General features: G+C 47.7%; 1 protein-coding gene across 1 annotated transcript in view; it reads right to left on the bottom strand.

The window, feature by feature from the left end:
• The window catches only part of NKD1 (NKD inhibitor of WNT signaling pathway 1), a 96,942-nt gene that overhangs the window by 6,348 nt on the left and 63,141 nt on the right, over nucleotides 1-27,453 (bottom strand). The window contains exons 5-6 of the mRNA XM_045293807.1: nucleotides 10,980-11,086; nucleotides 6,963-7,058 (exon numbers count right to left, since the gene is read on the bottom strand). Of these exons, the coding sequence (XP_045149742.1) occupies nucleotides 6,963-7,058; nucleotides 10,980-11,086 (203 nt within the window). The remainder of the gene's footprint in view (nucleotides 1-6,962; nucleotides 7,059-10,979; nucleotides 11,087-27,453) is intronic.

Below are 27,453 nucleotides of genomic sequence, written 5' to 3'. Positions count from 1 at the left end.
CTCACCACTGGTCCTGAGGGGTTCATCTGTCCTGGATTCCCTGTGTTTCCAGTTCCTATCTGTACCAGTGTATATCCTCCGGTCCAGCTGGGTTTGTAAGGTAGAATTGGGATCATGATAGTGGTGGGGAGGAAGGATTTAAGAACTAGAGGAAAGTTGTGTGTTTCATCATTGCTAAACTGTACCCTGACCGGCTCATCTCCTCCCTGCGGTCCTTCTGCAAGGGGATGCTAATGACAGCTTTTAAGTATTTAAAAACAGACATAATGAAAGGTAATTTACTATTTCATATGGTTAATACTTAAATAAGAATAATTTAAAAGTACACAAAACTAAATTGTTATAAGCAAGTTTAAAAATATTACTGAAAAATATTAAATAATAACTGGTCAAGACAATAAAACTGTTAAGCTATTTCCATACGGCTTCTTGATTGGTGCCCTCACTTGCAATACTCTTCACCTTTATCCGAGCATCACCAGCTGTGTGATCTATCCTTACCCCTCTTTTCACTGCAGGAGCAGGATTCCATTCCTGCAAAGGTAGGCCAATTAGACAACAGTTGATGTGTTTGATATATTAGAAACAGGCAACTTCTTTTCTTTGAAAGAAGCCTTTTCTGCTTCTGCTGAACTTAAAACATTTTTTCTGACAATATTTTTAGTTCTTTGAACGCTTTCAGGAATTACATAGTTTACTCAAAGTATCTCGTGGCAATCTGGGGCATAACAAAAAGCTGTAATATGAATTACATATTACAATTACATATTACATATGTAGTCTGTAATATGAATTTCATACTGTACTATATGAATATGTAATATTCAAACAACAAAAAGCTGGGTTTTTGGCATTTTCCCTCTTTATGTGATATGTTTGTTTCCTGAAGTACCAAACGCAAGGGAATGGAAATGTAGTGCTTCGTCAGAAGTATAACAAGCTTTATGAAATGAACAATAAACAGGACAAGCAGAGTTCCGTCTAATTTTTCGTCCCTATGGACGGAGTGAACATGACTACAGGTGCCTAGAACATGCCATTGCGAAGATGAACATTAAAAAAGAGTGAGGAGTGTAAATTTGTGATTTCTACAGTGGGCAGATTCCCAGCTGCCTCCTTAGAGAGAATCTTGATTTACACGTGTCATTTTAACAACTGGTTCACTGAAATCAACAAAAACTTGGTATCATAATAATTTATAAATTATCAAGGGTTCATGAGGGAGGGAGGGAGGGTGGGGGAAGGAGAGGAAAAAAATAGGAGCTGATACCAAGAGCTCAAGTAGAATGATGATGGCAACAAATGTGCTTGACACATGGATGTATGTATGGATTGTGATAAGAGTTGTATGCGCCCCTAATAAAATAATTAAGAAAACAAAACAAAACTCGGTATCAATTCTGCTGCACTGGTGAGAACTGGCTGAATCCCATCAGTGGATTTGCCCTCTTCCTTATCATCCTCAGTGCCATCTTGAGTCTCTCCCTCCTCAGCAAAGGAGTTCCCCCAAACTTATTTGGCTTACGAACCCCTTTTCAGAAAACAATTACTCAGCGCCCCTTTGCAATTAAAGCATTTCGGATGATACCCCATAATCCAGAATACGGCCTAGGCATCTGCTTTTGCAGCCCCATGGGTTTTTCTTGGGCCCCCCCAGGGGGCAGTATCACCCACTTAGGGAACACTGTTTTAGATAGAGGGCGCACTGCCAAGTGCTGTCAAGACCAGGCAAGTACGAGGATTGATGTTAGAGATTCAATTAAGTTTCCCCAAAAGTTACGTTGAAGATCTGGCCCCTGAACTTGTTTGGAAAGAAGGGTCTTCTTTTGTTCTGCTAGTAAGGCCATGCTGGAGTTGTTGTTAGGTCCACTGAGTCAGTTCCGACCCATAGGAACCCTCTTCAGAACAGAACCAAACACTGCACCAGCCTATGCCATCCTGTAATTGTTCCTGTGCCCGAGCCCATTGCTGCAGCCACTGTGTCCATCCGTCTCCCTGAGGGCCTTCCTCTTGTTCACCGTCCCTCCACTTTACTAAGCATGATGTCCTTCTCCAGGGACTGGACTCTCCTGAGAATATGTCCAAAGCATGTAAGATGAAGTCTTGCCATCCTTGCCTCTAGGGACCACTCTGGCTCTACTTCTTCCAAGACAGATCTCTTGGCTCTTCTAGCAATCCTTGATACTTTCAATATTCTTCAGCACCACAATTCATATGTATCCACTCTCCTACAGTCTTCCTTATGCAACAAAAACATGCATATGAGACCATGGAAAATACCACGGCATGAGTCAGGAGCACCTTCTTTCTCAAAGTAACATCGTGGCTTTCAATACTCTAAAGGGGTCTTGCAGGGTAGGTCCTAAACCTAATCTCTTTTGAATCATCATCCAGAATATTAGAAGAACAGACTATACACAGATGTGCACACACAGAGAAGTGGCTGTGTGAAGAACCAGCTACAGGTAAAGGAATGCCAGGAAATCCCTGGAGCTATCCACAGGAGGGGCCCTCTCCTAGAGTAGATACCATTGTCTTAATGTCTAACCTCTCAAACCATGAGATAATAAATCTTGGTTCTTTAATGCCAACCACTTTTGGGATTTGTGTTAAAGCAGCGCTATATAACTATGACAATGGGTGAGGAAGGGTGGGGACCACCTGGGAGTCCTTTTCCCGTCGCAATGTGGACTGAGAATCATCTCAAAGGAGACAGAAATCCAGAATCCCATGACATCTTCTTGGGGGCAGTTTGAGATTGTGGGGGCTGTCAGAGACCCAAGCTTCAGCTGCTTGTTCACCACTCACTGGGAACCCTGCGGGAGGCACCTGCCTCTAGAGGACTCTCTGCTCCTACCTTATGCAAAGCTTATTGGGACTGCCATGTTCACGTGCTCTCGTATCATCCTGGGAAACCCTTGAAGGACACACCATTAGCTCCACTTTACAGAGATAGAAAAGAGTCTGACAACATAGTCCACCAAGTGTCACGTCCCTGGGAAGACAGGATTGTGGCTGTGAGTCCCACAAATGCTGGTTGAATCAAGGTCTAGGAGCAGGTGTGCTTTAGTGATGTTGGCTTGAAGATCAACGCCACTGGCTACATAGCACCTGGCACATATGAGTTAGAGCCCATAACTTCCCATTGCATGAATTTCTCTGAAGACTTAACATGTACTTTTTTTTCTGAATTGAAACACTGGTTCCATGCTGGCTCTGGGCTTGGCATGCTGTGGGAGGTGCGTGCCCATTACCTGCACAGGAAGGTGTGGGTCAGTAATCAGAAAACATAGCAGGAAGCTGCATTTAAAGACAGATTTGAGGAGTGGCTTTGGGGCTAAAAACACCAGGCTGGGCCTCTCCCTTGACTTGAGGCCAACCTCCATGATCCTTGTGGAAGAAGAAAGATTCCAGTGAGAACCTTCTGCGGGCCAGGCTGGGCATCTGCCTCTGAAATGTTTTCTCCCTTGTTTCCTCTGACTACCAAGAGCTTTACAGGAAAGGTGTCTGCGCAGATTTCTGCAGGATCTCTCAGGCAGGGAACAAACCCTTTTGTCCTCAGTAACTTCTGTACCAGAAAGGAATCCAGAAGGCAGCCGGCTATCACGCACTGAGTTGTCTGCTGCTGCTGCTTGTGTAAGTAGAGAGGGATGTGTCACCCCACACTTGTGCGGGCCCAGCCAGTCTGCCCAGAGCAGCCGTGGGGTTTACTGATAGAATTTTCCCCTCCATGTGGGAGACCTGGCTTTGACACCCGGTTGATGCACTTCATGCGCAGCCACCACTCCACCTGTTAGTGGAGGCCGCGATGTTGCTATGATGCTGGACCTGTTTCCATAGAACTTCCCAACTAGGACAAACTAGGAAGAAAGGCCTGGCCATCTACTGCCAAAAATTGACCAATAAAAACACTGGAGCACAATGGTCCCACCCACAACTGATCATAGTGATAGGGCAGGATGAGGACACGCTGTTTCTTTTGGTTGTGCTTGAAGTTTGCCGAGAGCCTAGGTAACTGGATCGCAGCACATACCAAGTAGAAAACCTGCGATGCCTTCTCCTGTTAAGATGACAGTGCGACAGCTGCCAAACAGGGCTGAGCAGTGGTTCCTTGCTTCTGGAGCCACTCTAACCCCTTGAACAAAAGGAGCATGCTTCTGCTAGCAGGCAGGCTCCTGTCAAGAACCCTAGGAGGACTGGAAGGACCCCATTTTACAGAGAGGAAAACAGAGACTCAGGACAGAGAAACCAGAGGGTGGCACAGAGGAGGTGCTCAGACAAGGTTAGATAAGCAAATCTCCACAAGGCTGTTGCTGCCTGCCCCACATTATCTGCAACTGCCCAAACCTCCATATCCACATCACTGCTGGCATCTGGCATCCCATTAGCAGGGGTTCTCAACCTGTGGGTTGAACGACCCTTTCACAGGGGTCCCCTAAGACCACCAGGAAACACATATTTCCGATGGTCTTAGGAACCAGACACCACTCCTCTATCTATCTCCAGGCGTGTCCACACACATACAGATACTCATACATGCAGATATATGAGTACCCAACCTAATGATATCATCACACCAACCCCATCACATATACCCCATACAAATACAGGTGTATGTGACAGGGTGGGTGCCATAATATACTTATGCAGACCAGTCACACATGTGTAGAGAGCAGCTATTGTGTAGAGAGCGGCTACTGTGTAGAAAGCAGCTGCTGTGTTGAAAGCTGCTACTCTGTTAAAAGCAGCTACTGTGTTGAAAGCGGCAGTATTGGAGGTAAAATGACATTAAATTAATTATAATTACATAATGTTTTTGTGATTAATCACTGTGCTTTAAATATGTTCAATTTGTAACAATGAAAACACATCCTGCATATCAGATATTTACATTACAATTCATAACAGTAGGAAATGACAGTTATGAAGTAGCAATGAAAATAATTTTATGGTTGGGGTCATGATCACATGAGGAACTGTATTAAAGGGTGGCAGCATAGGAAGGTTGAGAACCACTGCATTGGAGCATCTGAAGCCCAGGGCAACAATGACTACAGTAAGCCAGGCGTGTGATGCGTCCGAGCTAAGGAGCTCTGGTCTGGAACTTCTGTGGACTCTCTTCTGTGGAGGGTTTCTGAGAGCACGGGATACAGGTCTAACTGCCGGCCGTCACCTGGCTCTCACCAAGGGGAAAGGGACACTGAGTACACCGTCTGGAAGTCCTGAGTCTTGTGAAGCCCGTGCTCCAGATGGAATTCCAGCTACGAGAACCATGATATCCCAGGAAGAAGTAAGCTGGGATTCTGTCACATCCCAAAGAGTTCCAAGGGAATAAAAGCCAGGCACAGCTTGCTCTTCAGCTTGCTCAAACATCCTTTAAGCCTCAGGCTGAGGGAAGGAGGCCTTTGTGGCTAGCTCTCTGCTCTGGCCACATAAAAGCCAACTTCGCTGGCACTACCCACCGAGAAGAAACACTCAGCCCTGAAGCTGGATAGGGAGGTAAGACTGAAGCTTCAATGGCACTCTCAGGACAGCTTTGGAGACCTTACATGGCTAGAGGGAATGCCAGGAGTGGGTCCAGCCAGGGTGACCCCATAAATATGGATCTGCCTCAGGCCACACATCGACAACAAGGACTGCCTGGGAAGAGAGAGGACATCAGGAAGGGGTGGGGGGAAAGAGACAAGGCAGTCCCCAGATGATGCCCAGGGCCAGAGGGAGCAGAATCAGCAAGGAAGCAACCAGACCACATCCCTGCATGAATTCACCCACCAATGGTTTCCAGCAGAGCCTGAAACCAGATCCAGGTGCCCAGGCAGCAGCTACACCAGCGTTCTTCAGCTCACCTACCCACGAAGCACCCTGGCTCCTCCAGGCTCTGCACACGTCACTTCTAAGCCCCCCAGTGGCTGCTCTCAACGGCCTCTGCCCCCAGCCACTCCTGCTGGTCTCTGTTGTGCCACCTGTTTATTTCCTCTGTTGAGCACATCCCAGCTTATAGTTGCTCTATGATTGTTTGGACTTGTCTCCCTTATCAGACTGTCAAGAGTCAAGAGGCTCAGAGCCGGTTTGCTGTGCACCCCGCTCCCCCCTCCCCCAGTGCCTTCCTTGCCCAGAGACTCAGGTATCAAGGACAGTGGGAGGACATACGAGAGGGGTATGGAAAGATGGATGCAGGGGACAGACACACAACAGCCAGAAGAGACAGGGTTGTCAGGTGGTCATGAGCAGCAAGGCTAGAGGCCTTCAGTGACCTGCAGAGTAGGCAATGGGGGTGGGAGGGTGACTCTTACATCATGGGGGAGGAGCACTGCATGGCCTTTGTGCCCTGCCCCAACCCCACCAGTTTCTTCGAGGAATGGCTGAGATGGGAAATGATCTGAGGGGGATCTGAGCCCCAGTCCTAGGGTTTGAGGACTCAACAGAGAAGGAAGGTGGGCAGGACAAGACTCAACTGAGACCAGGGTGGAGATATCAGGAGATCTCAGCTCTCAATCTGCCTTTACCCTGATGGAAGCAGTGGAGAGATCGTACCCCTACCACTTCCTCCCATTCCCAGAAGTCTCCAGAATGCCCCTCCACATCCCCTTGAGGCTTCCAGCAAGCTTATACTCTCCATCTGTCCTCTTATCTCCCTATCCAGCCAACGACTGCCACAGAGCCCTGGTGGTGTATGCATTGGATTGCTAACTGCAAGGTTAATGGTTTGAATCCACCTAGTCATGCTGTGGGAGAAAGATAAGGCTTTATACTCTGAGAAAGATTTATAGTTCTTTCTATTCTGTCCTATGGGGTAACAGAGCTGGCATCACCTCAAGAGAAGTGGATTGTTGTTCTTGTGGGGAGGACGGGGACCGACTTCGAGGGATGGCAGTGGTGGCAGAGGTACCCAAGGAGCATGCAGTCTGGTTCCTGTACCCGAGGGTATGGCGAATGGTCACCTGCTGTTCAGACCCACTCACCTCTCTGGTGACCTTGCCATTGTTGTCAAAGTCATACAACGTGAAGGTCCACTCCTGCCGCCTGTCCTCCTCCACAGACACATCACACTGCAGTTCCTAGGACACAAACAGATGCATGTGTGTGGTCACCTACCTGCTGGCCCACTGACTGACTATGGGGTGGTCGGAATCTGGCCTCAGATAGGGGCCGCCTCTCCCACCTACTCTCCCCAGGTCTTCAGAAAGAGGGGCAGAGTAAGAAAGACAGGAGACCATAACTCAAGGTGAGGCCTGGCCTGGGGAGTGAAGCCCTCAGGGTTCAAAACACAGAGCAAGTGCTGAGAGGCATGCTGTGGTCTTCCAAATTTGAGTTTGGACCAAAGAGTGCCTGCTATTGGAAGACAAGAAGGTACAGTTCTTGAAGTCCAAGCCAGACTCCCAGTGGGCAGCAAGAGAGGATAGACATCATAGGTAAAGCTCTTTTATCAGCCCAGGGCCAGCCCCAACCCAGCCCTCACAGGGGCATGACCCTGTGTCCGTGACTGCTCTTCTCGGTGCCTCGATGTCCTTGGTTTAATTTATGGAAACTGACAAGACCTGTCAGGCTGCTAGGAGGACGAAATCTCTCATCTCATGTCCCCTCAACCACGCTCCCTATTCTACTCCTACTCCTCCCATCCCAAGTGCCGGATTTTCTGTCCAAGAGCAGCCTAAGGACCAAGGATTTAATGCCCTAGAAGCAATCCAGAATAAGTGAGGGACAGAAGTCAAGGGGGCAACTGGCCCCTTCTCATCCCTTCATGAGGCAATCAACCAGCATCCCTTAGGGCTTCTTGAAGGGTCCTCGGCGGGAATGAGCCCCCTTGCCTGTGGTAGTGACCACCCCATTAGTCCATAATTTACTGGCTTTCTTGGTCACCTTCCTGGCCCTTGTCCCTTTGTCCTTGTCTCAGGGTCTGCTTTGGGAAATTGGAAACAAGGAGTGGGTCGATTGGTTGGCTCAGGGTCTGGCACACAGACAAGTTCAATTATGGGTAGGAGCTGGTTTTGTCTTTGCGATCATGAGTATTCATATAATAGCCATCTTATTTTCCCCAGTCTTAGTGGCCAGAAGGAGTTAACCACAGGAAACCTGATCTGGGAGAACTGTGCTGTCATCAATGAAGGTATCATGCAAAGGCCACCTGAGAATCAGATAGAGAGTTCTAGAAGGCTTTGCAAATAGCCCGCAAGATCCCTCAGGGTCGCTGAAGATAAGAACAGATGCTCCGGACTGTTCAGTTCCAGGTCTTGCTCAGCTCGGCTCCCCTTCATCTGCCACAGAGCAGGCACCCTGAGCTCAGTTCCCCAAAGAGGGAAAGATGCCGGACCTGAGAATGCTCCCGGCCGCTTGTTTCTGAAGCCTGTGGACCTATTCCCCCCCCAGCTGTTCTGGACACATGGCATGCTGAGTTCAAAGCCATGTTCCCTCAGTTGTAACATGACTTTCTCATACCTGCTGAGTGCCTGCTCTGCGCTTGCAGGTCCTTTCTAATGTGACACAATAGATATGTGCGAGCCCCGCTCCCCTCCATACCGAACAGTTACCTGTTTCCCTCACTCTGGGTGCCATCACTTGGGGCAGATCCCAAGATCCCTCTGGCTTTGTGGTCATGTGTGCATCAACTCACACCCCCACCCCACTTGGACTTGCGACATGGGTGGGACTTCCTCAAGCAGAATGCCGAGTCCCAGGTAGTCAGCTGGCACTCCATTGAAAGACCCTTCGGGCCAGGAAAGTGAGGGGCCTCGTTCTGGGCTGTCCTATGGCTGCGGGGATCTGTCCCTAGACCTGTAGGGAACTTATGGGCTCAAGACATGAAGGAGGGGGCTCCGGGAAGGAACTGGGAACCACAGCTCCTCATTTAGATGCTGGCTGGCCTGTCGCCTCTCAGCTCAGGCATCCCGGGCCCATGGTGACCATCTTGCCTTCCTCATTGCTGGGTTTCCTTGTGGCTCCCACGTGCATGGCAGCACTGCCATTCTTGCTCCCGCTGTCCCCTTTGCCTGAAGAGTCTCCTTATCCTAAGAGTTCCCTGTGTATCACTTTCTCACAGCCACTACCTATACATACACAGACTCACATCCAAGGAGTGGAGACTCACACTTCCAACCTCTGCTTACAGCCACGGCCCCTTCCTCTGGATGCTGCATGGAGCAGTCTGGAAATGGCAGCATCCGCAGCTCCCCACCAGATGGGGCTCCCGTATTCTAGCACATCCTCAACCAATTGCACAGTTACTGAGCAATTGTGATGCTCTCCTCTGCCCCTCAATACAGTGAATACGCCCTCCAGGAGGGACAGGCCTATGCCCAGTCCCCTGCTGTGGGGTCCCCTGGCATCCAGTGGCTAGTTTTTACCTCTCTAGAAAGAAGAATCAAAGTGCTTGTTCATCCACTCAGGATTCTCATGACATCAGTCCGAGGATCCATTCACTGGCCACCCCCATTTCTCAGGGTGGCCATGGGAGGCGGCTGGCACAATGAAGGACTTGACGGAAGTAGCACAGTTAGCATTTAAACACAGACCCACCGGCTCAGAGCTCTTCTTCAGGAAAGAAAGAGGAGAGGGAAGGAGGACAGGCAAAAGGCGGCAGGGAAAAGCCAGTCAGCTCCACCCAGGCATTTTTGGCACCTGAACCTAACGACACTTGGTGTGTAGAAGGGACTTAACACACTGCTGGGGTGCTGGAGTAGCAGGAGGACAGACTGGATAGATTAAGCTCTGGGGCACATGTCCTGGACTGTGTAGATCCCTGCATCCGACGCCCTCTCCCTCTTGTTGACTATGTAGGAAAACTGAGTGCAAATAGGGTTAGAGACCTGCCACAGGCCTCCTTTCTCCTGATCATCCCACCCTTACCTGGTTTCTTAGAATAGCCTCAGGGGCCGGAAGGGTAGGTTTCACCCATGGAAGTCAAAAGTGAGACTCAGAAAGGGAGGTCGTCACACAGTGGGTTAGCAGCAGCGCTGCAGTACAGGGGATTATTTAATATGGCACTTCTAGCCTGAGGCTCTGTAACTCCCACCCAATGACTTCTCCTGATGGGTCTGGGTAACAGCAAGTGGGGGAAGATATAGGATTCACTGTGACTGCCATCTGCTGAGATAAAAACAGTCACCTCAGGTGCAGGGTGGGGAGATCTCACTACCAGTAAGAGAAAAGCCAGAAGGGGAGAGCATCCTTTGGGCCCCAAGGTCCCTGTACATTGAGCCACCTTGATCCAGGAGTCAGCTTTGACACCAAATTAGCAGCAACAGCAGAACCAGGAGCCAGAGCATAAAGCAAAGTAGTGGACTTCCCAGCCCAAAGAGCAAGTAAAGCCAAGTACTTCAGGGCAGGAGACTGACTTATGTAATGGGATGCTTGTGGGCACTTAATTGGGGAAACGGAGCTTGCTGACTCACGGCCTTGGAGCTGAGTGCCTTTGAATTGGGGCAAACAGTGGAGTGGCACACCCTTTGGACTTTTATTGGCAACCCTAAACGAGCTTTCTAACATTGACCACGCAGGGCAGAGGTCAGACCAAGAAGTTGAGGGCCTGAAAGAGGACTGCCTGAAGATAGAGCAAAGGCGAAACTATCCTAACTGAACAACTGTATCTCGAGCATTTGAGTTATAACCTGTTAACTTCCCTAATAATCTCCAAATTATACGCACTGTCTGAGTTGTGTGACCATTGCAATGAATTATAGAACCCCCTAAAAAGTAAAAAATCCTGTGGGAGACAGAGCAAGTGCCAAAGCTAGCGTCATATTCCCTACTTACTCCTATGCCCTTCCCCTGGACCACTGAGCTCAGCAGGATGCTCTGGACCCCAACACATATGGTCATGTCAGAGGCCTGTCTGAAGGTCCTTGTCGGCCTGTGCTGAGCCAGTGGAGGTGAAGTCTCCCACAGAAGGGCATTCACATCTGGCTAAGCCTCATCTTCCCTCCTCTCAAAGCACTACCCCAAGGAGAGGAAACCAGGGCACGACACTGGGAAAGGACGCTTACTTCAAACTTCAGCTGCTTCTTGGAGCCTGGACAAAGCTCACTCGCTGTCTCCATCCTCTTCTCATCCGCAATGCCCGGCCTCTCGGTCTTCTCAGGCGGCAGGGCCACTGTGGGGGGCAAGTAAAAAGGAATGAGGAGGAGGTTGCTGGGCCTCATCGCATGACAGGAGAGCTCCCTAGGTCCAGGCAGAGCGGCCTGTGGGGCCGTGCTCCTTCCTCTGTGGCTTGTCTCCAGGCCTGGTATGGCGGCCCTTCTCGCCTGGGTACTGGGATCTGAACCTGCCTAGCTACTTTATTGGGGTCTAAATCTTGCTCTCTGACCACCACAAGAGTCCCACTCTTGGTACCCAATTCCCAGATCAGAGAGGCAACCTTCAGTCCAGATGGTACCCAGAGGTGCCCGGTCACACAGAGCAGTGTCAGATCAAAGGTCGAGCAGATGAGGGCAAAGGGCACTTTTTGGACTACATGGGAGAGCTTTGGAAGAATGTACCATTTTCTTCAGAGTTCCAGTGGCCTGCTGGACCAGAAGGGCCACCATCACGGGCTAGCCAGGTCACAGGAGAAACGGTGGGCACTACTGTCACCCTCATTGGAAAGGTGATAAAATCAGGTATAGGACAGCTGAGTTCATAGCCTAACACAACCGCAGGCTAGTTCAGAGAGCCAGGGGCAAGATGATCAACTCCTCTGGCTCTCAGTCCACTCATCTGAAAAACGCAAAGAGAAACGTTCTCCCATAAGAAACTGTTGGAAGGACGTAACTAGAAATGTGCCCACTTGGTTCAGCACTTGGTGCGTGCTCAGGAAATGCTGGTATTGTGAAGACGTAGAGGCTTTATCATCCCCATCTGACAGCACAGATCCAAATGACCCTCCCCATCCTGGAAGTTCCACCAAAGAAACCACAATGATTCCATGGTCTGCAACCTCCTCCATTGCCCCCCACCCCCACCCCCCACAAAAGGTGGGGGAGGGGAGCAGAAGAAAGGAAAGCGAACCATTGCTCCATCTTCAAAGTGGATGCTTTCCTCCGCAGAGATCCTGGCTGGAGACAGAAGCCCTTCAGGCTTACTGAAACCGAACTTCCAGTTCAAAGGGAAGTTATCAGAAAACCACCTTTAGGTTCCACACTGCCTTTCAAGTTTCATTCGATAAAACCCAAAGAAAAGAAGGCCTGTCCCTGCTCACACCTCTCAGGAGAGCCGGCTCTCCATCCAACCACGCACACGCGAGCTTGCTCCCCCGAGGCCTTCCCTTGCCTCCCTTCTTTTCTCCACACCCAGGAAGGTGGAAAACTTCTCCCTCAACCCCTTGCCCTCTCCATACACCTCATACCAAGACCAGCAGGATCTGTATTGCCCTCTTCAACAGGGAGTCCCTCCTCCTGCTCAGGAAACCAGGCAGACACTCTTGGTGAACCCTCTGGGGCACCACTCCCAGCACACAGATGGGCAGTGGGCTAGTGGCTCCACCTGCTCTGAGACCTGGCGGGGGCCAGGAAGCATCATTCTTAGCTCCTCCGCTGTCCTTACCAAAAAGCGGCTTTGTGTCCTCTTTCCCCTTTTTGTCCCAAGTGGCCAGAAGAGGGGGCACAGAACCATTAGGAACTTACATAAAAAGAGGCAGACACTCCGCCACATCTACACCCTCCCTCTATAGCCACATTTGAACCCTCGAAAACCAGAGTCAGATCACCATCTGCCTCAGCCATCCTTTGCCAGGTTAAATCTCTCTCCATTCATCCCTTTTCAGACAGAAAAGCTCGTCAGCAGTCAGGAGGGTGAAGGGCACCCGGCAGGCTGCCCAGGGTACGTACCCCTGTGAGGGAGTAACAATGCTATTACCACGGGCGTTGGAACCAAGGTTACTTCTGCTCAGCCCAGCCATTCTCTGAGAACAATGATTGCTCCTTCAATTGCAAGTCACAGTCACCACCCGGGAAGGCTGGGAAAGAGAAGGAAGAAAGGAGAGCAGGAGAAAAGGTGGGAGACAAGGGGGGGCAAGGGGGAGGGGGAAGTGGGGTGAGGAGGAAAGCAAAGCCTGTCAGCTGCCTAGAAAGCCGCACTGGGCGGTGAGGGCAGGGCGGACAGACTACAATCCAAGAGCTAAATGCAGCCTATAGTGAGTGTAACTGGGAAACTCAGCTCCACTCATACAAATCGTCGATGACAGCTTTCACTCAACAGTGGCCCACAGAATAGAAAATGTTTATTATCCGGTCCTTTGACAGGAAAAAACAAATGGTGCCTCAGGTGACTACAACACCCCACCTGAAACAAACTCAGAGTGAAGGCTGTATTTCAACCGCCTCTCAGCTGCTCAATTGGAAATCTTCAGAGGATACCCAACCTGCCGAACTATTCCCAGTGGGTCCAGAAGAAAGAAAACGTCAATTCTGCTTCTTCAAATCACATGGTCAACTCGAGTGATTCTGGCGCTGCTCCTTGCCCATGGCGGCGGGAGAGCTCACAGCATTTCCCAGCCGATGGCTCTCTCCCATACTCGCTCCCGACCTGGCATCTCTCCACCCTAGCAAGCGCCAGATTAAATGCATTACTTGACCATCTTTACCCAGCTTCCTTTGATGTTCCCTTCTCTAGCTTTGAAATACATTTTGGAGGGAGATCAAACAGCATAAAACAGAATTACTAATTAATTAAGCAAAGTGAAAACGTAAGCATTGTTTGTTGTGTTAGCCAAAAGCCTGAACAGAATGAACAAAACACCCTTTTTCCCTCTGCTGAGATCAAAGACAGGCTCTTTCTTCTCCCTTCCACAGTCAAATAAAAGAGGGAGGTGGTTGTGGTGTGTGTGTGTGTGTGACTGGGGGCCTACTATGAAGTATGAGGAAATCCTTGAATAGTGTCTATGGTGGCGGTGGTGTGTGTGAGAGTGTGTGTGAGTGTGTCTGGGTGCCTACTATAGAGGATAAGGAAATCCCTGAATAGTGTCTATGGTGGCGGTGGTGGTGATGGCATGTGTGAGTGTGTCTGGGTGCCTACTATAGAGGATAAGGAAATCCCTGAATAGTGTCTATGGTGGCGGTGGTGGTGATGGCATGTGTGAGTGTGTCTGGGTGCCTACTGTAGAGCATGCGGACAGACCTGAATAGTGTCTATTTTGATAGAGATCCCGAGTCCCACCCTCAGGTCAGGACCAAGGGGAGGCACCAGGGACTCATTTGGGACTTCCTGCTGGGAGAGCCACACTCTTTCTCAGGGCTGTTTACTCTGGCAATAGCAGTGACCCAAGCAACAGGATGGCACAGGCAGCCAGCCCAAGCTGCTGATAGCTGGCACCATCCAAACAGCAGGAAAAGGAAAAGGGCTGTGAAATAAAGCAGACCTGGCCTCCTGCCACCCACCCCTCTCTACAGCCTGCTAAGGGGGGAGCACTGCAGTTCGGAGTCAGGGACCTGAGTACACTATCCAACCCCAAGAGGCAAGAGATAGGCAGCATAGATTTGTGTGCGGTCTACTCTCATTCCATCCAGCACTGCTTACTGTATTGGCAGGACCTTCTGATCACTCCACATGTGTCCACCAATCTGCCTAGCCAAAAACTAGGTGATGCCAAAGCAATTTAACCTATGGTAGCCCCATGGGTTACAGGAGGAGAACTGCTCCAAGGGGTTTCCTTGGCTGTAATCTTATGGAAGTAGATTGCCAGGTCTTTCTTCCATGGTGCTGTTAGGTGGGCTTAAACCACTGATCTTTATGCTAACAGTCGAATGTAAGCAGTTTGCACTACCCACAGACACACATTTCCCCGCAGTTAAACTGCAACTATTATTACACATCAGGACCCAGGGTTGCCCGCAGTGCTAGCACATCCCAGACACACTCAGAGCAGGCAGGAGAGCCACAGTAGGATAAGCCTGGCTGCCTAACCGACACACACAAGTTCTGGCTTGATGGAGGTGCGGAACTGGCATGGTAAGTAGGGGTGGTTGAAAGGGGGTTGAGTCTCTATTCCTTAATCTCACACTAATGTTAAAACCCAAATCCTGGATGAGATCAACCAATGATAGCTAATCTTAACAGAAAGGCCTGGTTGATGTTAAATTTTGGAAAAGACAGAAATTTGAAACACTATTATGACTAAATCAGCCCCACTGAAGACCAGAAATTACTAAAACTTCAATATGTGGCAGACTTCACTCTTAGCCCACTTACTTGTAAATCCTTCTTAGTTGATAAAATTTAAGATTCAACACAAGCCAGAGAGCTTTCTTGCTGGCATCGGGACACTTGCCCCAACACCTTCACAGTCATCTCTTAACTGTGCACATACAGATTATAACCCTCTGACAGCAGTTGCTTGATGAAATTTAATAGTAGTCTATGTCAGATATAATGAGATAGGCAAATCTGCTGCCAGGAAAAAAGAGAATGATTCTGTATGTCCATTCTGGGCCAAATGGTTTCTTGTATAAGATACACCAGGTTCTTCTTGGGGAACTGAGGATTCTGGGAAAATGAAGAGATGTACCAGTTGCTTGTAAATGCAGGTACACATGAGTGGGCTGTTCTGAGGATGGTGGTGAAATTCGTAATTGTCATGTGCATTTTGGGAATCATTATATATTTGTCTGTTACACACATTATTACATGAACTTCTCTGAATCATTATACAAGGGCTACAGCACTATTCTCATTTTATAACAGAGGAAACGAAGCTTGCAAAGCCACAGTGATTAAGCCATTTTCCTCTTTTAACACCCCCAAGCAGTTTCTGTCAAGTTGATTCCAACTCTTGCCACAGTGGCATGCTCCACATGGTTTTCAAAAGCTGCCTTTTTGGAACTGGTCACCAGGCCTTTCTTCCAAACCACTCCTGGGTGGATGCACACGGCCAATCTTTGTTTGAGCACACTGACAATCTTTGGGTTGAGCTCAACCTTTGGAACCCACCAAAATCTGTTGCCACTGAGTTATTTATACCCAGCTTATGGGGACCCTCATGGTTTATAGATGAAAACTGCTCCACGGGTTCTTTTTTGTTTGTTTGTTGTTTGCTGTTACAATCAGGTCTAATAGGATTGATGGCACCGATGACAATAGTATTTATGAAAGCAAATCACTAGGTTTTACCACAGGGTTGGATTCCCACTGCTGACCTTTAGGTAAACCGTCAGTCATGTTTACATGACCAAAAAAACCTCACTGTCATTGAGGAAATTTCCACTCACAGAAATCCTATAAGGCAGAAGAGAACTACCTCTGTGGTTTTCTGAGGTGTAAATCTTGATGCTACCACTTATATGACAGCTCATGTTGTTGTGATGCTGGAAGCTATTTCACTGGTATTTCAAACACCAGCAAGGTCATCCAAAGTGAACAGGTTTCGGCTAACAACAGACTATGAAGAAAGTATCTGATGCTGAACATACAGCGAATAGAAGCAGACCACTGTCAGATATCACGGCAGAAGATGAGTCGCTCAGGCAGGAAAGCACTCAAAATACGACTGAGGAGCAGCCGCCTTCTCAAAGGAAGATCAACCATCATAAGGTGGAGAAAGTAAAGCCGTCAAGAGCTTCCTTTTCTGATAGGACCCTTCTCCAAAAGAGAAGAAAGACCAGTGAACATCTGTTAATAAGTAGAACCTGGAATGTACAAAGTAGGAATGGAGGAAAATTGGAAGCCTTCAAAAAGAAATGGAAAGCATAAAGATGGATGCCCTAGGCATTAGTCAGCTGACATGGATTGTACGTGGCAACTGAATCAAGTTTACTCTGCTGGGAATGCCACAGACCAGAGGAAGGGCATCACCTTCATTGTCTAAAAGGGCATGATAAGATCTTTCTTGAAGGATAATGCTGTTGTGATAGGATATTATCGATCCCTATGCGTGAAAATTAAGTCATTACAACTCTTATTCAAATTGATGCATCAACCACTAAAGCTAGTGATGCAGAAATTGAAGAATTGTACCAAGTCTACAGTCTGAAGTTGATCCAACATGCAACCCAGATGCATCGATAATTATTGGCGATTGGAATGCAAAGGTTGAAAACAAAGAAGAAACAACAGCAGTTGGGGAATACGGTCTAGGTGACAAAACGGAGGTGAGATATTTTCAACCACACAAACAGTGACTACATGCATAAACGTCCCTAGATGGAATACATTGAAATCAAATAGACGATATAGGTGGAAAAAAAGATGATGAAGAAGCTCAATATCAAAAGCTAAAACTAAGTCAGGGACAGACTATGAAACAGACCATCAACTTTTCATATATTAAGTTCAGGGTGAAGATGAAGAAAATTAAAACAAGTTGAGAGCCAAAATAGGACCTTGGGTCTATTCCACCTGAATTTCAAGAACATTTCAAGAACAGATGTATTTTGAACATCAATGATAGAAGATGTGGTGAGCTATGAAGCGTATTATACATGAAGAAAGCAGGTCACTAGAAAGACAGAAAACAAAGACAAGATCAAAGTGGATGTCAGAAGGGGTTTTAAAACTTGCTCTTCATCATAGAGCAGCTAAGACAAATGAAAGAAATGATGAAGTCAAGGAGCTGAGGAGAAAAATCTCAAAGGGCAGCCCAAAAAGGCCAAGTAAGATGTTATAATAAAATGTGGGAAGACCTGGAGTTAGAAAACCTAAAAAGAAGAAGATGCTCAGCCTATCTTAAATGGAAAGAACTGAGGAAAACACCCAGCCTCAAGTTACAAGACTGAAAGAATCTATGGGCAAAATATTGAATGCAGGAAGCATCACATGAAGATAGAGAGATTACACAGTTGCTTGACTAAACAGAACTCCACATTCAACCATTTCAAGAAGTAGTGGCTGATCAGAAGTTACCAGCAAAAAACCAAACCAAAACAAAAGCAACCTACTCTAGGAATTGATGGAATACCAATTGAAATGTTTCAACAAGCTGATAAAGCACTGGGACCACTCATCTACACCAATAGATTTAGAAGGCAGCTTACCTGGCCAACTTACTAAAAGAGATCCATGTTTATATTCATTCCAAAGAAAGGTGACCCAACAGAATGCGCAAACTACAGAACAATGTCACCGATAACAATCTGCAAGTAAGGTTTTCCTAAAGATCACTCAATAAAGGTTGCATCAGTATATTGACAGGGAGCTGCTAGAGGTTAGAGCCAGCTTCAGGAGAGAACACGGAACATGAAAAAGGCATTTGGTTATGTGAATCAGAACAAGCTATGGACAGTCTTGAGAAGAATGGAAATTCCAGAATACTTCATTGTGCTCATACAGAACATGCACCTGGATCAAGCGGCAATACCAACAGAACATGGGGATACTGAATAGTTTAAAATCAGAAAAGGTGTGTGTCAGAGTTGTGTCCTCTCACCATACTTATTCCATCTGTATGCGGAGGAACTAATCAGAGAAGCTGATAATATGAAGAAGAATGCAGTAGCAGGATTGGAAACAGGCTTATTAACAACTTGTGATATAAAGATGATACAACCTTGCTTGTTGAAAGTGAGGACGACTTGGAGCACTTGCTGCTAAAGATCTGGAATTATAGCCTTCAGTATAGATTACGATTCCATATGAAGAAAACAAAAATCCTCACAAGTGGACTGGTAGGTAACATCATAACCAGAGAAAAGACAGAAGGTCGAGGATTTTGTTTTGCTTGGATCCACAATCAATGCTCATGGAAACACAGACAAGAGATCAAATGCTGCCTGGCTTTGGATAAATCTGCTGCACAAGACATCTTAAAGTGTTGAAAAGCTCCTGTGAGGACTAAGGTGCGCCTGACCCAAGCCATGGCATTTCCAATGGCCTCGAAGGCTTGTGAAAGTTGGACACTGAATAAGGAAGACCAAAGAAGAATCAATGCATTTGAATTACGGTTTGGTGACGAATATTGAAAGTTTCATGGATTGCCAAAAAACCCCAAATCAATCTGTCTTGGAAGAATTCCACTCAGAATACTCCTTAAAGGCAGGAATGGCAAGACTTTGTCGAATGTCTTTTGGACATGCTACCAGGAGAGACTCACCTCGGGAAAAGGCCACCGTGCTTGGTAAAGTTGGGGAGCAGCGGAAAAGGCGACCTTTCATCAAGATGTATTGCTGCCGCAACGGGCTCAAACACGACAAAGAGCGGAAGCCCGTCCAAGAACAGGGCAGGGGTTCATCTGTTGTACAGACCAGGTCGCTAGGAGTGAACCGACCAAATGGAACCTAACAACAACAAGGAATCTAGTGGTCTCGAACTACTGACATGATGGTGAGCAGCATCACACACTGCACGACCAAAGCACCTGACAGTCTCTGAAAACCTCCAGCAGCTCCCGTCTCCAGTCTCAGCCCGAAGGCTCGCCTCCATGTGGGTCACTAAAGCCAGCTCCATCACTGGCCACTGGTGCTTCTCGACCCCATGTCTTTTTTGAAACGTCTCTCCATGTTTTGACCTTGCCCTGGCTTCACGCCCTTAGTCCTTCTCAGGATACCCTGCCTGTCTCTCCGAGTCGTGCTCCTCTTGCAGGTCTTCACCTCTGCCCTGAGGAGATCGGGTAGGTGTCTCTGATCAAATAACCAGAAACAAGCATCCTTCAGTCAATTCTGATTCGTAGTGGACCCCAGGTGTCTCAGAATTGAGCTGTGCTTCGTAGAGCTTCCCCTGGCTAAGTGTTAAGAAGAAAATCGCCAGGCCTTTCTTCGGAAGTGCCTCTGGGTGAACTCAAACAACTAACTTTTCCTTTAACAGTTGTGTCTCTACTAGTTGTGCCTATAATTACTATTACTACCAACTTCATTGTCTGAATCTTCCCACTGTAATTCCAACATTTAATACAGTGCCTGCTACATAATAAAAACTCACTGTTTTTTTATTCTGACTTACACAAACCCAAGACTATAAACCTTTATGGACCTAACAGCCTCATCTTTCTTCTTTGAAGTGGCCGGTGAGTTTGAACCATTTAGCCCAGGGCTCTATTGCTGCTACCAGGTACAGTAATAATTTGATTAAAAATTAAGGTAAGTATCAGAAGGAGGATTTTAACCCAAGGGTGAAACCAGAATGAAGTGGCAGGGTCACAGCTCCTGGCCACCGTCACACCCTAATAGTTGACACCTGGTCCTGCTGCTCCAGCAACCATTCCCATTCTTCTGGGAATGACACCCTGGTTTGCTGTTGAGGAGCTTCTCCTTTGCCCTCTAGATCCATGTGGTTTATGGAGGAAGGGCTGCAGGACTCTTCAGACACGTTCATTCCATCCCGATAGTCACTGTGGCTGGTCCTAGGCCAATGCCAAGGAGATTTTATTTTAAAGTGATATGAAGCTAAAGTCATTGTTTCTTTACATTCTGGCTTTTCTATACTTCCTCTTGTGTCAGGCAGGAGACACAGCTGATTCTAGGATTGTACTAAGGGGAAGATGAGTGAGGGATATATTTATTTAGGTTCAGCAGGATATAGGCTGTTCATAGATATAACAGAATCACATGTACTCTTTCTCTTAAAATAGATCCCCCCGCCCCTAAATAGTATAAGCTTGCATCCACACTGGTCAGTAAAGAGAGTTAGTCTTCTGCACAAATCTTAGGGCATGGGAACACTCTCTCTCCTCAGATGGCTGCGCTCATAGGACGTGTGAGCTCAGCGCTGAGTAACTGTGGTTGCCTCCTTAAAGAGCGAGATGATAGAGAATGAAAGATGGGTAGTGAGAGAGATGAAGAGCATGTGTGTACGTGTGAGTGTGGTGTGTATGTGTGAGACTATGTGGGTGTGCATGAGCAAGGATGTACGTACGTGTGAAGTATATGTGTAAGTATGTATGAACATGCGTTAGTAGGAGTGAGTATATGACGTTACGTCAAAACCTGGAGCACTGCTAGCACTCCAGTTCGTACATGTGCAAGGTTATTCCCAACAGAACGCACTGAAATGTGGTCAGCAGATGACCGCAGACACGGTCTCCCAGTCACACACATGTCTGGCCTCCTTAGGGTGCCTTAAAACCACGACAATCACAACAGTGGCTTCTGAGGGAATCGACTGAGCTAATTAAATTCAAGATTGAGACATCAGCTCAGAGGGTTATGGTACATATTTTTTGGAATGCCAAATAGCTAACGTTGATACTTTCTCACAGGACATAAAATGAGCAGAGGGAGTTACTATGAAAACGTTTTAAAAACATGGTAAACTGAACTGGTGAGGACAAGGGCAAGAAAGTTGTGTGGAGCATTTTTTTTTTCATCAGGAGAACGCACCGGCTCCTTCAGTAAGGGTAGCAAGAGCTGTCGTATGAGAACAGCTCTTGGGGGAAATTTCACCTTACTCACCCTCCAGCCCGGGCCTCTTCTCTTCAGACTCCTTTTTGCTCTCCACTATCAAAGAACTTTGAAAAGAAGCATGCTTTGAGCCTCTCGGAGATGCCCAAGCTACCATTTGGTGTGGTGTGAGCTGAAAAGCACCGGATTCAAAGAAGCTTTAAAGAGACAGAAGCACTGCTTTTCAAAGCACATATAGACCTAAATGAAGGCCATGTCAAGCATACACATGTGTTGTGTGTGAGAGAGAATATGCATATGTGTGTGTCTATGTGTTGATGGTGTGGCTTGAGCTGGATCTAGACAGCCTTTTAAAGCAAGATAAACCCTGGGATGTTTTCATTCCATAGGTCAAAATTCAAAGCAAACCCAAACAGAAATCTACCGACTGAGTGTTCTCAAGGGTGGTTCCCGCCTTTACCTGCCAGTGGAGATCTAGCCATTGCTAAGACAAGAAATGACACTCGGGGTCTTCTCCTCCCCCGACCCCCACCTCATTTCCCCAGGCTCCATTTGAATGTTAGCAGATTTAACTGATGGTAAAAGGAAAGAACGAAGCCCCTTGCCCCCCAAACAGCACTTCATTCTTTTTTTCTCATCAGAGCTCAAGGTTGATTGCCACTGCGCATTGAGATTTGAATAGGTTTGAGAAGAAACTTCGGTTCAGGGAGGAAGAGGGGGAAAAGAAAAAAACAGCACCATTGGCTAAAAATATCATGTCCCTAACACTCGTCCCCCATCCCCACCCAGGCTAAAACATGTGACAAAATTCGACTTTAATTGTAAGAGCCCCCAATAAAATGATTTTTTAAAAAATCTAACCCGAGCTACATGAAGTGATGAAAGCCTCTTCCATGTCTGACCTAAGTCAGAACTTCCGCTGTTCAAGCTGAGCTTTTATGAAGAACAGACTTGAGAGAAACTGCCGAGGTAGCAAAGTCCGCCGCTTGTTCTCTGCCACCATGCAGAACGCGGGCTTCTGGGAGCTGAAGCATAGCGAAGTCCGGGTTGACTGACACTGTGCACTGGACAGACTGCACGGAGGGGGAAGAAGCCAGCGGTGGGGCCTGTCTGTTCCCTCAGGCTGCTTCCTGCTGCTCTCCAGTGAACTCTAGCTTCTTCTCCTACTTCAAAGGAGGCAAACAGCACATCCGGGAGAAGTCTTGACTCTCTCTCTGGCCCACTAAGCTCACACTCATGTACCTGTGTACTCAGCAGGTCCACATGGGGTCAAGCCAACTGGCATCTCAAGCCCATGTCTGAAATCAGAGCCCTGACTGTCACCTGTCCAAACCTCGGCAATGACATCGTTTTAGTTTCCTTAGTGCCGTAAACCAGAAATGCAAGGCATCACCCAGGACCCCTTTCTTTCCTTCATCCACCTCCTCAATCTCACCGTCCTGGTATGGCGGCCAACAAGTCACCCCGGACTAGTGGCAACCGCCTGGACAAAACACCGCCCAGTCTTGTGTGCCACCCCCGCGACGAATTGTGGATTGAACTGTGGTAATCCATAAGGTTTCGTTGTCTGATATTCAGAAATATCTATGCAGACTTTTCTTCCTAATCTGAAGAAAGCTCCACTGAATTCTATCTGGCACCACAACATGCAGTCTTCACTGACGGGCAAGTGCATGCGATGCAGGGGCCGGGAATCAAACCTACGTCTCCTACATGAAAGACCAGAAATAAGTCTGTCACCGAATGACAGCTGTCCCTCCCCACAGGCCAGACTAGTCTACTTCGCTTCGGCCCCACAGTACCCATGCTGGGCCAGTGTCCCGCCCTCTTATTGCCTTAGCCTCCTAGTCTGGCTCTCACATCTCTGCCTCCCCACCCACAGGGTCCAGCCTTAGCCTCCTAGTCTGGCTCTCACATCTCTGCCTCCCCACCCACAGGGTCCAGACCAGAATAATCTTGCTACATTGGAATCAGAGTTTAGTGCTCATCTATCTAAAACTCTCCAATGGTTTCCTTTCAAAAGTGCATGGCTGGACCTGGGCTGACACTTCACCCTCATCCCCTGATGTCTGTTTGGTTGGGGGTTTTTTGAATCACATCAGCCTTCTTATGTTCTTCTTTAAACACCACGTTCCTTCCACCTTGATGTGCTCACATCTCCCGGCTGCTCTGCCTCTAAGTTCTCCCATGGCTGGCTTCATCCTAGAATCTGCACCTCAGCTGAACTGCCGCCCCTCACTAGGTTGACCACCTTCCAGAACTCTGGAAATATGCTTGGTCACTGGCGGGCTTACTCTTTCCTCACACCGCCTCTCCCGTGGGAGCAGCCTGAGAGCGGGGCCTCGACGTGCAGCAAGAGTTCACGAAGCATATACTGGGTGGGGAGGGATTCTTGCCCCAGTTTGTGGGTGATTTTGGACAGGTCACTTCTTTCTGAGGGGATGGACGTCCTCCCAAGAACAACTGCCTGGTTTTAGTGACTTCCGGGGGCCAACCTTCGTTCTTGTAGGAGTCTTTGCACACTTATAGCAGGCCAGACCCTGTGTGACATGCATTTGGGGGTAAAGGAACCATTCGGAGGATCTACTGGGACTAAAGCAGTTTTAAAACAAGATTTTGTTTGATCTAGACCAGGTAAATCATTGAAAAAATACATATTAGTCTCACTTAAAGAAAATTAAATGTGGATTGGGATGGCAGTTGTGTGAGCCCCTAATGAAATGTTAAAAAAAAAAAAAAAAGAAAATTAAATCCTGCAGGGTAGCAACGATAAAACATACAACTTTCCTCTGGTTTTTCAATGCTTCCTCCCTCCACTATCATGATCCCAATTATACCTTACAAATCTGGCTAGACCAGAGGATGTACACTGGTACAGATAGGAACTGGAAACACAGGGAATCCAGGATGGATGATCCCTTCAGGACCACTGGTGAGAGTGGCGATACCAGAAGGGTGGAGGTAAGGTGGAGTAGAAAGGGGGAACCCATTACAAAGATCTACAGATAACTTCCTCCCTGGGGGATGGACAACAGAAAAGTGGGTGAAGGGAGACGTCGGACAGTGCAAGATATGACAAAATAATAATTTATAAATAATTATCAAGGGTTCATGGGGGAGGGGGAGTAGAGAGGGAGGGGGAAAATGAGGAGCTGATATCAAGGGATCAAGTAGAAAGTAAATGTTTTGAGAATGATGATGGCAACAAATGTGCTTGACACAATGGATGTATGTATGGATTGTGATAAGAATTATAGGAGCCCCCAATAAATTGATTAAAATTAAACCTTAGCAACTAATTGGAATTCCCTGATAGTGCAAAAGGTTAGTGGTTCAGATGCTAAATAGAAAGTTGGAGATTTGAGTCTACCCAGAGGCAAATCAAAAGACAATCTTGGCTGTCTGTGTCTGAAAAACGAGCCATTGAAACCCCAATGAAGCATACTTCTACTTTGGCACACCGGGTCACTGCACACTGGGGTTGACTCAACAGCGGCAGGTGGTACATGAAATGATAAACATCCTGTCATCTTGCTCGGTTCTACATGGGCCTGGCTTGTACCAGGGCTTCCATGAATTAATTTGCCAGCGCTGAGATGCTTCCACTGCCACTTGATCCACAAGACTTTCCACCCACCTGCCTGTGATCTTCCTGCATTTAGCATCATTGCATGTGTTCTGTAAGGCTGAAGAGGAATTTACAGACTGGTATAGGACAAATGAGCTAATATCAACTTATAGACTTGATCTGGACTGGGTTGGGATGTTTTTATAATATGCAATTGCTCTTTTATATAAAACTCTCTCTTACATATATATATATGTATGTCCTGGACTTGTTTTTCTAGTCAACCCTGACATACCTCATTGTATTCACAATAATACGAAGCAATGGACCACCCCGCCCAAATGAGGAAAATGATGTGCATAAATGTGAAGCTACTTTTTCAAGGTCACATCATGAGTTGTGGTAAGCCAGAGACTGAGATCTGACTTTACAACAAACAAAACAAACACACTCACTGTCACTGATTGGACGCCTAGTGGCCCTCTGAGGCAGGGTAGAAGTGCCCCAGGAGTTTTCAGAGACTAAATGTGTACAGGAGTGGAAACCCCAGTCTTACTCCTGAGAAGAGACTGGTAGTTTTACACTATTGACCCCTCAGGCTGCAACCCCACGCATAACCACTAAGCCACCAGTCTGGTAGGCGTTGAACTGCTGACTTTAAAAGCCCATGCAAATTCCCCCAGAGGTAGAATACCCCAAGGACCCACAAGGGAGGCAGTTTGGGACCTGTACAGATTCTGAGAGGCCATGAGAAAATAGTGGTGCTGTTTAGTCCCAGGGTCTCAGTCCCAAAACCAATGCTTGGTGAAGTGTGTTCTACTAGCCCCCTTGGGCTGGGGAACAAAGCTAAGCTACCAGCCCTGCAGTTCCACTCCAAGGTCAGGCCAGTGGGCCAATAAAGCCTGGTCAGCAGCAGTGCTGGGTCCCTATGTGGAGGGCTCGCCTGACTCCAGTGGTTTTGGAGTCTCCTTGAAGAGAGATGGGACCACCGGCATGGATTGGGTTCTGTGGAGTCCGCTTTCTATAGAGGATGCCAAGCAGGCTGCACACTGTCTACTATCCTCACCTTGAGTACAGAGGTTGGGAGACAAGAATCAGATATTTAAGGGTGCTGGGGTACAGTGGGCAGAGGCCTACAGGGTGAGCCATCGGAGTGAGCCAAGAGGCTGGTCCAGAGTAGGGACAACACTACGTGGACAGGCAGAGAGGGTCTCTTTCAATGGGGACTTTGCAAAGAGAAATTGGGGAGGGGGAGGAGCAACAGTTGGAACCCATAATGGGTAAGGAGGATATCATCAGTCCGAGGCTTCCTGAGCTCACTCAGGGTGACACGGGTCTGCCAAACATGCCTGGCACCAAATTCCACCTCAGGACACAGGCACTTTACTTCCACTGGGGAGGTGGGTCAGACAATAGGGTGCTGAAGGTGAATATGGGGTCAACCACCTTTGTCTTCAGACGGCTGCAAGGTAAGCAGAAGGAAGGCCTCGCTCCTCTTCGCCCACTGCAACCTCCCTCCCACCCCCACCACAGCCGGGCAGCTCACTGAGCTGGCGGCTTTTGATGTTTACTTTATTTTTCCCACAGTTCAAAGGAAACTCTGCAGCCCCAACCCTTTCATAAAACCCAGCCTTAATCTCTCATCCCTTGCACTGTCCCAGCTGGCCAGTTAAGGTGGTTAAAATCGCTGGATTAGGGCCAGCTTTACATAACAGCACAGAAGCGAAAGTCATCCTCTCCTGGGATGTCTGAAAGACTTCGTTTTATCTTTGTGCTTCGGATGACCTTTTTTCTCCCTTAAACAGCCTTCCAGGCAGCCAAGAGCCAATAAACTTGGCCAACAGGAAGACAAAGAAGAGTTTCAGAATTTAGGTTCTTCTCCCTGGACCAATAGCACAGAGATGTCTGCCGGTCCAGTGGTTCTTTATGGCCAGAACTCAGCTGACACTTGTCCCACGAGACCCATCCTGGAGCCCAGGGCCTCAGACTACTATGCCAAGTGTCACTGGATCCAGAGGCCATCCATGAATTTCAGACGTCCACCAGCAAGTCCAAGCACTTACCTGGAATAAGCCAGAGAAACCCCACTATCTTCTTATTTTGTTTTTTAGTGTTTAATTCTCATTTTTAATTTCACCAGGGATATAAAATCGCATACACATTGCCCACATCCTCTGAGTACAGCTAACAGTCCGACTCACCACACTACAGAGGGTGAGAGTTAGGCCCAGAGAGGAAAGGACTTGCCCAAGATCACACAGCAAGATGGGGGAGGAGGCAGATCTTTGGGATTTTTGGCTAGCACTGCTTCAACTTCACTGAAACAAAGCTCATGCTCTGACACAGAGAATCATAAGAGTGACCTTCTCCTCTCTTTAATGGGAAGTGGATTCTGTTGGTCAGCTATTTCCTGTCCATTTTTAGAAATCTGGCTAGAACAGAGGATGTACAGATAGAAACTGGAAACACAGGGAATCCAGGCCAGATGATGCCTTCAGGACCAGTGGTGAGAGTGGTGATACCGGGAGGGTGGAGAGAGGGTGGGGTGGAAAGGGGGAACTGATTACAAGGATCCACATATAACCTCCTCCCTGGGGGAAGGACAACAGAAAAGTGGGTGAAGGGAGACGTCGGACAGGGCAAGATATGACAAAA

The sequence above is a fragment of the Echinops telfairi genome, unplaced genomic scaffold (genome assembly GCF_000313985.2).
Source record: "Echinops telfairi isolate 266 unplaced genomic scaffold, ASM31398v2 ScPeMD7_2291;HRSCAF=2852, whole genome shotgun sequence".
Taxonomy (NCBI): domain Eukaryota; kingdom Metazoa; phylum Chordata; class Mammalia; order Afrosoricida; family Tenrecidae; genus Echinops; species Echinops telfairi.
The sequence above is the reverse complement of the archived record's forward strand: the minus strand, read 5'-3'. Positions and strand labels throughout refer to the sequence as shown.